Below are 14,382 nucleotides of genomic sequence, written 5' to 3' on the forward strand. Positions count from 1 at the left end.
CGAATACTAAGAATTAATCTCCTTAAACTCTTAATTAAACGTATGCTACAAGCTACAAATGGAATTAAAATGTTGCAACAAAGTTTTCGTGACCTACATACGTTAGTAAGAAAAAAAGGTGCTTAGTAGATCCGTATTCAAACATAATATTTATAAAGTGAACAGATTATAAAGTGAACAGTGAACATAACACAGCAGTACTATACTTAAATAAATAAAATACTGTTCCAAAAGTAAATTGAAATGCAACTCTTAATATCATATAAGAGTTAATTGAAACCCGCGAGTGTATGCTTTTATTTCAACGTATATAACAATAAAAATGTTGACTTTGTGATCGTTATCCGGCTCCGCAAAATGCTGGAAGCCTGCCAGCGAGGAAGCAATCATAAAATTTATATTTGCTTGTGTTGTTTTCATTAAGATATGTCTTTCATACAGTCGGAGATTAATATTTATGGACTTTAAACCATTAATAATGGCGGAGGTCATGTGAATGGCCATAAGTTTCCAATAGGAAAAAAATAAACCAGAATAGAAATGAACGTAATACCTACTTTGAAAAGGTGGGGTAAAAATATGATAACCTATTAAAAGACAGCTTATGATGTTCGAGGGATTTCTTTCTCGTGCGAAAAGTCTTTCATAATTTCGGAGTGTTAATTAACAAGGTGTTTAGACAACAAATTTTTATATAATCTACGAGTAGTTCTTTACCCTTGTTTGTATGCTATTTTTCCTCGCGATCGATTATCTGGATGAGCATTTGACACTGAAAGAATAATTAAAATATATGCTAGTAGTTCTTCAGCGTCCAAAAAAATATATAAGCATGGATATGTAGGATAAGTTGACCATATATTTATTTATTCAGTACAAAATGACCAATTTCCAATTTTAAAATTAATAGTGCCATGCAAATCTTCCGCTTCGTAACTAAAATGTAGTCACGGTACCGCGACAGTTCCGATAAATGACAGTCATGTTCGAGAAAAAATATTTATTTGAAACCCAGATAAAATTTCTAACGGGAACATTCATCTTGTTTTAGGTTGCAAATGGAGCGAGGACAATAAGGAGAATGGACAATGAGTTTACAGTGCTAATTGTAGATACCACGAATTAAAATGTCTAACAAATCGCATACGCTCTTGGAGATTTTCCAAGAGATCTTAGCGGCGCCTGGAAATGCTTCGGATAGTGGTATCAATGAGACTCAGATAGTGACCATGTTGAGGGAACAGGCCGGGAGAGGGGGGAGGGGGGATGAGATGGAGTCGCTGCTGGTGAAGATGATGAAGGACGCTAAAAACAGACTGAACTTGACCTTGAAGCCGGATACTTGTGGATACTGTGAGGGCGACTTTCGTGATGTGATAATGGCGTATAATAGTATTCACGGCTATGTCAGCTTACTGGTATGTATAAATTACTTTTATGCACTAAAAATTGATCTATTTTATTTTTCGAAACAAAAAATACTTATATATCTTCGTTAACTTTTGGACATTAAAAACATTTATCATTTATATTTACTTGGCAGATATGATTTAGAAGGGATCGTAGAATTTATTACAATGATTGAGCGTAAGGATTGTTCCACTCTAAAGAATAATCTAGTTGTTGAAATTCGTTACTGAGACCTAATAAAATAATCAGACTTAAAAACAAAGTCTCGAAATCTTAGTACATTTACAATTCACTCGTAGCAACTAAGGGTGCTTACATAAAGAAACAGGTTTCCGGTACAGACAAACCTGTACGGGTAGGAACCGATCAGTGCAGGTATAATATTTCAATACAATCGTATTCACTCACTAATAAAGAAACAGGTAAGTTGAAACAGGTAAACAACCTGTTTCTTTATAAGTGAGTGAATAGGATTGTATTGAAATATTATACCTGCACTGATCGATACCTACCCGTACAGGTTTGTCTGTACCGGCAACCTGTTTCTTTATGTAAGCACCCTAAGCATGGATTTAGTTTGGATTTCTAGAAATAACTTGGTTTATCTAGTTCATATTTAGACACAGATATTGATTTCACGTACAGATATAGCGATGTTTTCAGTAAGGTAAATAACGCCAACTAGATATCCCTGTTGATGATATTTTTCTCCGATCTAGAATATACAGGTTAGGTATGTATTTGGTTTTGATTTTTTTTACTGGCCAAGTACCTACGAGTTGGTTGGATTGGAAAAAATATTTAATAAACCGGCCAAGTGCGAGTCGGACTCGCGCACCGAGGGTTCCGTACAAATGCTCTATAGATAAAAAGTGAGTTTCGCGCCAACCGTTCAGTTTAGAACAATCATAGTTATGGTAATTTCGTGAGAGTCAAAATAGTTAATATTTTTTATTTTATAATATAACTAAAATAGTAGGCCAGTACCTTGTAAAAGTTATTTTATTGAAGTTATTTATATACAACATTTTATAGTCATCATTCAGAAATCTGATTGAAAATAACTAATTATGTCTTAAAGGTCATGGGGCATATCTGACCCGCTTTGTAAAAAGTGGCGGACATGAATCAAAGTAGTTTTAAATCGTGGAGAATGGTATGACGTTTCTTTGAATATAAATATTTTATTAAAATTCCATGGAGACGAATGTCCAGGATCGTTTGAAAAATATAAAAGACAAGCAGTTTCAGAGGATTGTACAGGTTGCAATGCCAGTTTTTATTGTTAAAGACATTTCATAAAGAACGAAGGTGCCAATCCGGATGACCAGGATCTGATGAGGATCTGGAAACCCTGAGAAATCGAGGGCAACTCTTGAATATTGTAGGCACGCATCGAGTCATAACCAGACATGTGAGTGTATTTTTGAGGGTGCTGGTAAACAGTGAAGGTTTGGAGCTGATTTGATTATGGAGACTACAGAGAGTCAAGGGAACTCCCGAACGGTATGTTGCAACTACCACATGTTTGGGCTTATTTTATTCGTATTGGCGAAGACTTTCCACAAAGATAGGTTTGACTGCCATTGTGGGATCGACAGCTAAGATCAGATATAGTTATGGGAACTCCTTTACAATTTATAACGTAACCTTGTGTTGGAGCTTATTTTATTTTAGGTGATGAGAATTCACTACTAACTTGGGTTAAAGCAGCCATTGCAGGAATGGGATCTTTTATTTTTGAGGGATTAATTATCTAAAGAGCCCCAGTTTCAGGTTTTTTTCGAAACCGCCTGACGACTTGTAGCTGTCGAATTGTAACAACGACTTCTAGAGAGTAGGATTCGGGGCTGCTGGCTTTTCGTTTCTAGAGCCTTGACAAAAGTGTAATTCTGTCCCTTTCTTTGTTTTATAAAGTCGGCATTATTTTATTTTGTAGCATTTTACAAACAAATCCAACTTCAAACATATAAAAAAGCAACAAGAAAACAAAAGCAAGAAAGAAATTAAAAAGATGTTAGGTGCATCGGTCTAGAAGTCGGTGTCTAGAGGATGCATCTATATTTATTTAACCACCGAGATCTAGACCGATGCATATAAACAGTTTTCTTGTTGTTATAGAAGTTGTTTTTTTTTTTGTAAAAAGTTTTTATTTTTAACTTTTGTGAAAAGTTTCGTCAATACGAATAATATAAGCCCAAACACAACGTAACTAAAACATACCGAGTTCTCTCGACTTTCTCACGTCTCCATCATCAGATAAGCTCTAAACCTTCACTGTTTGATAGTATCACCAGACATACATCTGAGAATCAACTTTTAATCCTATGCATGCCTACAATTTCTGATAGTTGCCCTCGATTTCTCAAGATTTCCATCATCAGATCCTGACCTGATGACAATGGAAATAAACGACGAGTATACTCTTTCACTACAAAGAAATGATTTCTCAAATCCGTCAAACTTGGTCGTTTAAATTCCCCATTGAAATGAGGAAAATATTTGATGCTTACACCTGATTTTCTCTAGATTCCCATGGTTCACATTGATGCGACTAATGCCATAGTAAATCAGAGCCTTTATCATTATACTGTGCTATATTTCGTTCGTATCCGCCGTGGGTATGGTTTTCATACTAAGGTGCCCAATGACCTTTGAATGATTTAAAATTTTTCACAGTTTAGAGGCCATTATATTTAAGAAGTGTTTGATATGAATTTCACTTTTTATTCAAAACTTTAATATCTCTACGCGTTCATGTGAAAAAGGGTAGGTAGTAAGTTTATAATTATTAAAAAAATATTTTATGTCATGTAAGCAAAAATAATATTTTAATATTTTATGTAACTTCAAATTTATCATTTTCGCAATTTTTCCTTTATCTGTACTATATAACGTTGCTTCGTGCCGAATTTTAAGATTCTGAGTTCACGGGAAGTACCTTGTAGGTTTTGATTCCCTAGCGTGTGACGGAAATTCGTCTAAGGTGTCGGTAAAACTGCTGTATCTTTTGATCGCGTTAACTTAGAAGTTTGATTTCTTCATTGCTTAACGGGACAATAGACCGGTATTTGGTATAAATTTCAATTTGGTACCTTTATTCGTTCGTGAGAAATAAGGTAGTAAATTTCATTTTATTAAAATATTTTTATTATATTATATAACAAAAAAAATGAGATTTTCGCAATTTTTCCTATATTTGCATTATATAACAATGCTTCATGCCAAATTTCAAGATTCTAAGTTTACGGGAAGTACCCTGTAGGTTTTGATTCCTTTGCGAGTGTCGAGAATTTGTTGAAAATATCGACATAATCGGTTGTATCTTTTGATTGGCTTGGTTTAGAAGCTTGATATTTTCACAGCCTAAAGGGACAATAGACCCGAGTATTTCATGTGAATTTCAGCTTGATACGTCCACGCGTTCTTAAGATAAAGGGTCTTGACAGACAGACAGACAGACAGACAGACGGACAACAAAGTGATCCTATAAGGGTTCCGTTTTTTCCTTTCGAGGTACGGAACCCTAAAAATCACAGTTGCTCTATGGGGGATTTCAAATAATTATATAAATTATATATATATATATTTTTTTTTCTTTTATTTATCATATTTACAGTAAATACATGATTATACATTTAAAACAGCAACCAAAAACCACTAAGGTTTAAACTTGTGCTATCACGAATCCATCTCAAAAGCGAAGTTTTATAAAATGAGGTTTTACAAATATATACTACGTTAATGTCGCTAACAATATAAACAATTTAAGATAAACACATTCCTAAATAATACTTAAGTAATATTGCTTTAGTTTACATTTTATGTTCTTTGGCGTAATATTATTTTTTATTTCTGAGGGTAGGTTATTAATAAGTCTGGGTACAATATAGGCGGTAGTTCGTTCGCCATAGGTGTTGTTGGCGCGCTGTGTAAGAAGCCTATTCTCAGAAATTGCCCGAGTGCATACAGGATGTTCGATTTTGTTTCTTAATTTTTTATTGAAAAATTGTTCTTTTAATAATAAAAACTTGAATTGAGTGTTAACTGGTAAGACATTACAATGTTTAAAAAGGCCATTTATGTTATCGTAAAATTTATTTTTAATTTTGGGTGATACTAGTTTTTTTAGAATTTGAATTTGAGTTTTGTAAATACTGTCAAGATATGTTTTATAAGTACGACCATAGCTACTAAGGCCATACTGGATGTACGATTCCGCCAACGCATAGTAAAGCATTACCTTCACTTTGAAGGGTAGGCGGTTTTTGAGAATGGTCATAATAGCAAGAAATTGACGAAGTTTATCGCAAACACGTTCTATGTGATAACTCCAGTTAAACTTATCGTCTATAATTACTCCCAGATATGTTTGTTTACTGACAGCATCTATTTGAGGACAGTTACAGTTGGTCACATTAACTGTATGCAAGCAATCATGGTTATGGGCTATTAGGCTCTGTGAGGACAGTTTTTTAATATAGGGAGATCTGATAACCAATAATTTCCTTTTGCTTGCATTAAGTACTAAGCCAGCATCATGACACCACCTTGTCAGAGCATCAAGTTCGTGTTGTAAGCGTTCGCAAGCTAATTGAGGATTTCTATCAGCAATAACAAGGCAAGTGTCATCCGCAAACTGAAAGCATGTACAGTTTGTGATGCAATTACTCATATCATTTACATATGATAAGAAGTGCAAAGGCCCTAATACTGAGCCCTGAGCTGTTCCTTCAGTTACAGCTTTGCGTTCACTACTAGTGTTATTAACTTTTACAGAGAACGTTCGATTTTTTAAATAATTTTTACACCAATTGAGTAATGGACCGCGTACTCCGCAGTCATCCAATTTAGTAACCAGCTGATTATGAATGAGTGTATCAAAAAAAAGTTATTATTCTACTTGTTAGTTTAGTTTATTCCTTATTGCACACATAAACACATTTTGACACACAGATAACAGAGAGATTATGCACAACGGCAAGCTTGACCCAGTGTTGGGTTCTCTTACAGCCAACCTTAGAGTGAAAGAGTGATTTGATGAGGTAGGGCAAATTCAATGTGCAACTATTATATAGTATCTTTTGTCGGGAACAGAAATATGTGATCTGTAAAATATCAACAAGGCATTAAGGCACGGATCATGAGCTTTAGCTCATAGCTTTAGATCCGTGCCTTAATAGTTTGTAATAGGTTAATTTTACCGTTTGGATACGGTTCTTTAAAAATACTTTCTTTATGATCTTTCTTTTATGTTACAAGTGGCTCGAATGTTGAATATAGCCTTTTGACTTCATCTCCAGAATTACTCTTTATACTGAATATTTTTTAGTCTACTGATGTCTAGATATCATAATTTTCTTTGATGTAAACCTTTTAAGACGAAACTACCTTTAAAGTGGATGGAACAAAGGGGTTGAGATAGTACGTTAAGATTCTAACAAACTTGATAGGACTCGACTACAATGATAGACGCAGTCATATCTGCAGTTGAAAAATCCTACTTCCTACTTCCTACTTATATTATAAATGTGAAAGTTTGTGAGAATGTATGGATGTATGTTTGTTATTCAATCACGCAAAAACGGCTGGACCGATTTGATTGAAATTTGGTATGTAGATAGGTGATACCCTGGATTAACACATAGGCTACTTTTTATCAACACAGCACGCGGGCGAAGCCGCTGGCGGAAGCTAGTATTATATAATAAACTGTATACTGTATTAATATTAAAATCGCATAACACATTTCTCTCATAAACCGTGTGCTTGGCTACACACTGGCAAATAAGTCCCAGTCGCTATCGTCGTTCCAAAGAGCTTTGAGTACGCTCAGAGTATGCTGTGTCTCTTCAGCAATTACCTTATTCCTTCTGTAGCCACTGCAAATATCAGGACAGGAATTATATTATAAAACATATACATATTTTAGTAAAAAAATAAAAACTGTCTAAAGAAAAAAATAATGGCTTCCAATTATAAAATGTATTTTAAGCTGAAAATCATGTCATGGTATCATTTCGGGTCATGTACCTACTACTTATTAACAATGACTACTCTATTTAAGGTTGGTTTCAAAATTATTTGTAACTTTGAATATATATAATGATGATGATGTCCTCCTAGCCGATTATCGGCTACGGCGGCTGTTCTCATGTAAGGAGATTAGCCAACTACGCAGGACATATTATAGTGCACGAGCATTTGCGCAGACACAGGTGCACTCACTATTCCTTAACTCTCATAGCCCGATGGGACGGTAATCCGACACGACCGGAGAGAGATCAGGCGCAGGACCGACATTTACGTGCTCTCCGATGCACGGGTGTATCAATCACCAGCTTCCAGGCTCCGGGCTGCTTTGTGAAAGTCTTCTAAAACCCACAAAGCGATTTTGGCCCGACTCGGGAATCGAACCCGAGACCTCGTGCTCAGCAGCCGCACTTGCGACAGCTAGACCAACGAGGCAGTATATAAAAATAATAATATAATAATAATTTAGGACAACAGAACATACCAGAATTCATTGCAGATGGAATAACCTACATGCTACCCAAATCTCGACACTCTCCACAACCTTCACAATACAGACCAATCACCTGCCTCCCCACAATCTACAAAATCATAACATCAGCCATTACACACAAAATCACCAAACACATAGAACACCACAATATTATAGCAGAGGAACAGAAAGGATGTAGGCGAGGCCATATGGGATGCAAGGAACAATTAGTCATAGACACAATAATTCACAAACACGCCACTACTAAAAATAGAAATCTACACTGTACATATATAGATTATAAAAAAGCATTTGATAGTATTCCACATTCATGGCTAATTCAAATATTACACATATATAAAATAAACCCAAAGATAATAGACTTCCTGCATCACATCATGTCCCAATGGAAAACTACACTGCACTTACACCACAACAACAACACAATCACAACTAGACAGATATGCATTAGAAAAGGTATTTACCAAGGAGACTCTCTGAGTCCTCTATGGTTCTGCCTTGCACTGAACCCTTTATCTAACCTACTCCACAATTGTAGAGCCGGATACACTCTAAAACATAGCACCACAGAAGAAACCACAATTTCACACCTTATATATATGGATGACATTAAATTATACAGTAAGACAGACAAAGAAATGAAACACCTAATAGACACTACAACAGAATTCAGTAAAGACATCAATATGGAGTTTGGTTTAGATAAATGCAAAACACTACACATAATCAGAGGAAAAATAAAACCTGGTGACTACACGATTAACACTACAGACACAATTACAGCTATGGAACCTACAGACTTATACAAATATTTAGGATACAAACAACTAAAAGGAATTGATCACACAGCTATTAAGAACACCTTAAACACAGAATATAAGCGGAGAGTGACCGCGATATGTAAAACACAACTCACTGGAAAACACCTCATCAAAGCACTCAACACCTACGCGATACCAATATTAACTTACTCATTTGGCATTATTAAATGGTCCAAAACTGATATTCAACAAATAGAAAGAACCACACGCACTACACTTACTAAACATAACAACCTACACCCTAAATCCGCAATAGAACGACTCACCATCAAACGCCAAAATGGAGGGAGAGGCCTCATAGATATCAACCATCTTTGGCAAAAACAAATTAACAGGCTCAAAACATTTTTCCACACTAAATCACACACCAGTAACATTCACAAAGCCGTAGCTGTAAACGACCACAACTACACTCCACTTAACTTACACGAACAACCAGACACACAACACAACGACACTAATGACCCACAAACACAAAAGATAGAGGACTGGAAGAAGAAAGTCCTGCACGGAAGGCACCCGCACGACTTGGAACAACCACACATCGACACAATAGCCTCAAACAAGTTTCTCAAAATCGGCAACCTATTCCCCGAAACCGAAGGCTTTATCATTGCTATACAAGACCAAATCATCAACACCAAAAACTACATGAAGTACATCATAAAAGACCCCACAGCAGCCAACGACAAATGCCGCAAGTGCCACACGCAACCAGAGACCATACAACACATCACAGGGGCATGCACAACACTCACACAAACAGACTACACTCACAGGCACAACCAGGTTGCAAACATCATCCATCAAAAACTAGCACTCAAACACAAACTCATACAAGACACAAACACACCATACTACAACTACACACCACAAACAGTTCTAGAAAACACCACACACAAACTCTACTACGACCGCGCTATTCTCACCGACAGGACAATACACTACAATAGACCAGACATAACACTCCAAGATAAAATCAATAAAATCACATACCTCATAGATATAGCAGTACCCAACACACATAACCTACAAAAAACCATAGGCGAAAAGATTACTAAATATGCAGACCTCAAAGAAGAAGTAACCAGAATCTGGCGGCAAGATAAAGTTTACGTAGTTCCCATAGTCGTCTCCACTACGGGTGTTATACCCAATCACCTCCACCATAGCCTCAAGTTAATAGACCTTAAAGACTCCACTTATATCCAACTTCAAAAAGCCGCAATCCTCAATACGTGCCGAATAGTGAGAAAGTTCATGCAACTGGACGAACATGAAATAACACCTCAACACACACAATAACACACTACACGCTGCATTTACTTGGCACCCGCCCGTAAATGCAGTCAAAACTAGCCAAGTGGCTAAGAAACAGAAATGTTTACCCCATAATAATAATATGCCCCGCAGGGCATCTGAGGCGGATGACGGGGAGTAGCGACCCCGCGGGGCTATATATCCGAGTGCTCCAGGGAGAGTATACTGTCCCCCACCTCCGGCCTGCCGGAGTGAAGCATGACGGGGGATAGGTCTCCCGCCTCTTGGCTTGCCTTCACCGGCCGGTCAGAGTGGAGTCGCTAGAGTAGGGTTAGCAGCCCGCTCGGAGGGTAGGTGCCTCGTGGTAAGTGGCGAGTGGGCCGGTGATGCTGGACCCACAGGGAGCGCGTGATCTGCGTTTAAAGTCCGCCGAGGTATCCTCACCCTTCAGCCCCTCATGTACCTGTTGCCCCCTTGTTGCGATTTAGCGACTGATTCCCGGGGGCCCAGTAAGTGAGTTGGCGAGTCTCCACCTGCCATTTTTACGTGTATTTATTACATTGTTATCGGCAGGTGCCATAGTTCCCGTAGTTCCCCCATTCCTAGTCCACTAGCATCCCATCACAATAGCCCAAGTAGTTTTCATCCATAGTTAGCAATAGTTTAGCACAGAACCGGGGATTGTCCTTGGGTACATTTCTATAGTGTATACAGGGATAATCGTCGGTTTTGTGTCACCATTTCATTAAAGTTGTCTCAAAAGGGCTTCAGCGTGTTGGCTTCGGCCCCACGTTCGCCTCCCAAAAATCCGGGACTCTGTAGTCCCGAGGTCTGGTAGAGACATACAAGATAATAATATAATAATAAAAGTTCATGCAACTGGACGAACATGAAATAACACCTCAACACACACAATAACACACTACACGCTGCATTTACTTGGCACCCGCCCGTAAATGCAGTCAAAACTAGCCATATGGCTAAGAAACAGAAATGTTTACCCCATAATAATAATATAATATATATAATATACTATATACTAGTTATAGAATTTTATGTACGAAAAACATTTAAGTAAGACTAAATCGAGCAAAGTTCGAGTATTTCGGAAGGGGGAGTCTCATGTTCATAAACTCTTGATCGAACCAACTTTAAACTAAAGTGCATCAAAGACACGTGATGTACTTCTAAACATATACCTCCTACTCAGATTATCTGTCATACAGCCCACGCTTCGGCGCAAGTGCTAAACACAAAATTAGATCCAATGTTCTAATAATACACCACTACTTGAATAAATTATTCACATCACGGATGATCCTTCAAAGTCCTCTTAACTTGATTCGTCCTATTAGACATTTGAGTCGAAATCCTTATTAGTATTAGGTATAGATGTGATAGCAACTTTGTGTGTATGTATGTTTCACAGCATGACATAAATTAGTGAACCAATTTATATCGATTTGATAATTCAGTGTTCTAATGCTCGGGAAAAGATATACAACATGTAACTTAATTAACGCACATCCTGAAATTAGTTTATTCAGAATCGTTTACTGAATCGATTTATATAATTTTTAATATAGGTAATTTTTTATCCCAAAAATAATTAAAACTACGGAAATTATTGTCATATTAACCCTGTACAGTCAAAACAAATTCAAATAGACCGTAACTCAAAGTAATAAGACTTCGTGTATTGTCGGCTTTTTCTGTAGTTTCATTATGTTGTGTCGAGTCGAGCGGCGCGCGGCGCGATATTTGCGTGCGTAGTAGTATGACCAAAAAGTTCTCCAAGAATTGGTATAACTAATTTAGTAAATAAAAATGCATATACATGTTAAATTAAAAATTCAGTGTATGTATTATGATTATAACATAATATTCTAATTGGCGTGTTTGAGGGTGTGCGTTAATTACGTTACATGTTGTATACTTGTTTTTATCGGGTGTGGAAAGAAGTATCCTCGGGATCCGTTTGAAAGCAGAAAACACCCCAGCAAGGCCCAGCAGGGTCAAGGCCTGCCAAGGCTGCGGGATTGTTCGAAAGAGTACATAAAAGGCCTATTAGTTAGATTATTATGCGATGTCACTATGAAACTATGAAGAAATACGTGGTTCAAAAAGCAACTAAATTCGTGTTGCACATAAACAGAATCAATATTGACTAACCAAACCCCGTATGCCAGTTACTATTAGTAGTGAAAACATTCAAAATAATAAATTTTATGAAACAAGCTGTGAATCGTTTATCAAAGCCGATAAAACCTATTGGATAACAGCCTTGGTCACAGATAACTTATACAACCGTATTGGGTTTCGGTATGTTTCCTCAAATGTGTGTCGAACAACCTTGCAAATATTTACTCATGCATACGTTTGATCATTCGAGCCATCTACGGGATATTGCAATGTTTATTTGGGAGCCATCCATCAAGACGTTTTTGCTAAGTTGCTGGGTATTTTTTTTTGCGGAAATAGGACATAAAAATGTTTGTATTAGTCATAATCGTCTGGAATCTGATAGGTGTGGATGTAAAAAGATATTAACAAATAAAAGCGAATTATTCAATAGTCAATAATTAAATTAGAGTTAATAAATCATATTAACCAATCGGAAACTGTTGGACAAAGGCTTTTTTTTAGTGGTGTGTTGTGATTTGCTGCCACCAGTCTGTCACCAGAGCCGTTAGATTTTCAACAGGGAACCACGGAACAGTGAGGTTGGCATTTGGGGCAAGACGATGTTGGTTTGCCCCTTTATCCCCTAAAAAATACCTACAATTAGACTTATAAAGACACACCGAATTCCTTAAAAATTCAATGTAAGTAATTAAAAATGCATGAACCAAGATTCTCCCATCTGACACCGGCTTCCCACGGCGCGTGTTTTCGCGGACGCACGCCGACAGACGCCGACCAGCACGCACGACGCACCGTGGGAATGGCCTCGTGCGTGGTCGTTTGCAACGTCTGCAGCGGTGCGCCGGTATCCGTCGCAAGTCGGTAACTTCAAAGGTGCGGACAGGGATTTTATGTCATTCGTTAATTTTCTACCGTGATCCCACTGCCATGTGTGACAAAACACAAAATAAATAAAATTAGATATAATATATCTAATTCAAATGTTAATGTAAGTGTATATAGACGTATTAAGTCGTTAAACGACTTTTGTTGTATGCTGATATCCACCAGCGCCGTGGTTTCTTTTTACTTTTACTACTTGTAGATCGCATAATTTGGTACTTGTTAATTAATATCACAGCCGCTGCTGCAGCGACGACACGTTCTCTTTCACTTTGCATTTTGAAATGAAGTTTTAAAAGATCTGCACAGACCGACACGCACCGACACGCACCGTGGGAAGAGCCCTGTCCGTGTGCGTTGCCGTCCGTGCGCGTCGGCTGTGGTGCGTGAGGATCCGCAGAATCACGCACCGTGGGAACCAGGCTTGATAAAAACAGTCATGAACATTTTTTTATTTACTGCTCAGGAAAAAATAAGTGGCTAATACCAGTACTAGTAGATAATAATAAAATATGTATGTATTCTAAAATATTTTAGGATCACAACTTCCAAAGCGGCATCTAACTACGGCAAAAGATCGGATTAAAAGTTTTATCGTTCTGATTTTGTTGGTGTTACTCCACGGTACTTATTTAAACTTTCTGGTACTTTAAGCATATTATTAACATGTAATTTAGCCTATAACATCGTAGTGTTGATACTTCCCTTCCCTTCTCACACTTACAGGTTATTTAAGGCCACTAGATAGTTCCTTAGGTCAAAAGTAAGATCTTTTACTATATTTATTTGGCAAAGCATTTGGAAGTAATGCCGAAGGTGGTACAATTTTAAGAGTAGTATTTATTGTTTCATTATTTAAATTTTTAATCATAATATAGCTAAATAACAACACAGCATGATGTGACACACATGCGACATCATTGTTCACATTTTCAAGCAAATTGCACAAAAAGTTTGGACAGTTCACTAAAGTATTGAATTAAAAGTTGTTATACTGCCATATTAACACCATGGCAACAATGGTATTATGCAGATCTATGTTCGGTGAGATGAGAATATTGTAAGGACAGTTTAGTGACCTGCGGTCTTTGGCTGTTAGACCTCCGCGGATCATTGTTCAGTCAAGCACCAAGGTTGTTTACCTCACGATTTGGGGTAGGTGCTAAAATTATAATACGTTCGCAAAACAGGATCTAACATAGATGCTCTGTGTGAATATAAAGTAAGTGATTAATTTGATTTGTACAATTGCTATAACAATAGTAGCAAAATCACACAAGATTTTTTGGAAAATGTTACTAATTTCATTTTTTTAACAATGAATTTATATTTTTAAAA

At 37.0% G+C, this 14,382-nt stretch overlaps 1 protein-coding gene across 2 annotated transcripts in view; it reads left to right on the plus strand.

Moving 5' to 3' along the window:
* Window positions 1-14,382, plus strand: part of LOC124638357 (G-protein coupled receptor dmsr-1-like) — a 67,954-nt gene that overhangs the window by 32,290 nt on the left and 21,282 nt on the right. For both annotated transcript variants that reach the window (XM_047175297.1, XM_047175298.1), the window contains exon 2: window positions 1,052-1,418. In XM_047175297.1, the coding sequence (XP_047031253.1) occupies window positions 1,128-1,418 (291 nt within the window). In that variant the 5' untranslated portion in view covers window positions 1,052-1,127. The remainder of the gene's footprint in view (window positions 1-1,051; window positions 1,419-14,382) is intronic.

The sequence above is a fragment of the Helicoverpa zea genome, chromosome 17 (genome assembly GCF_022581195.2).
Source record: "Helicoverpa zea isolate HzStark_Cry1AcR chromosome 17, ilHelZeax1.1, whole genome shotgun sequence".
Lineage (NCBI taxonomy): Eukaryota > Metazoa > Arthropoda > Insecta > Lepidoptera > Noctuidae > Helicoverpa > Helicoverpa zea.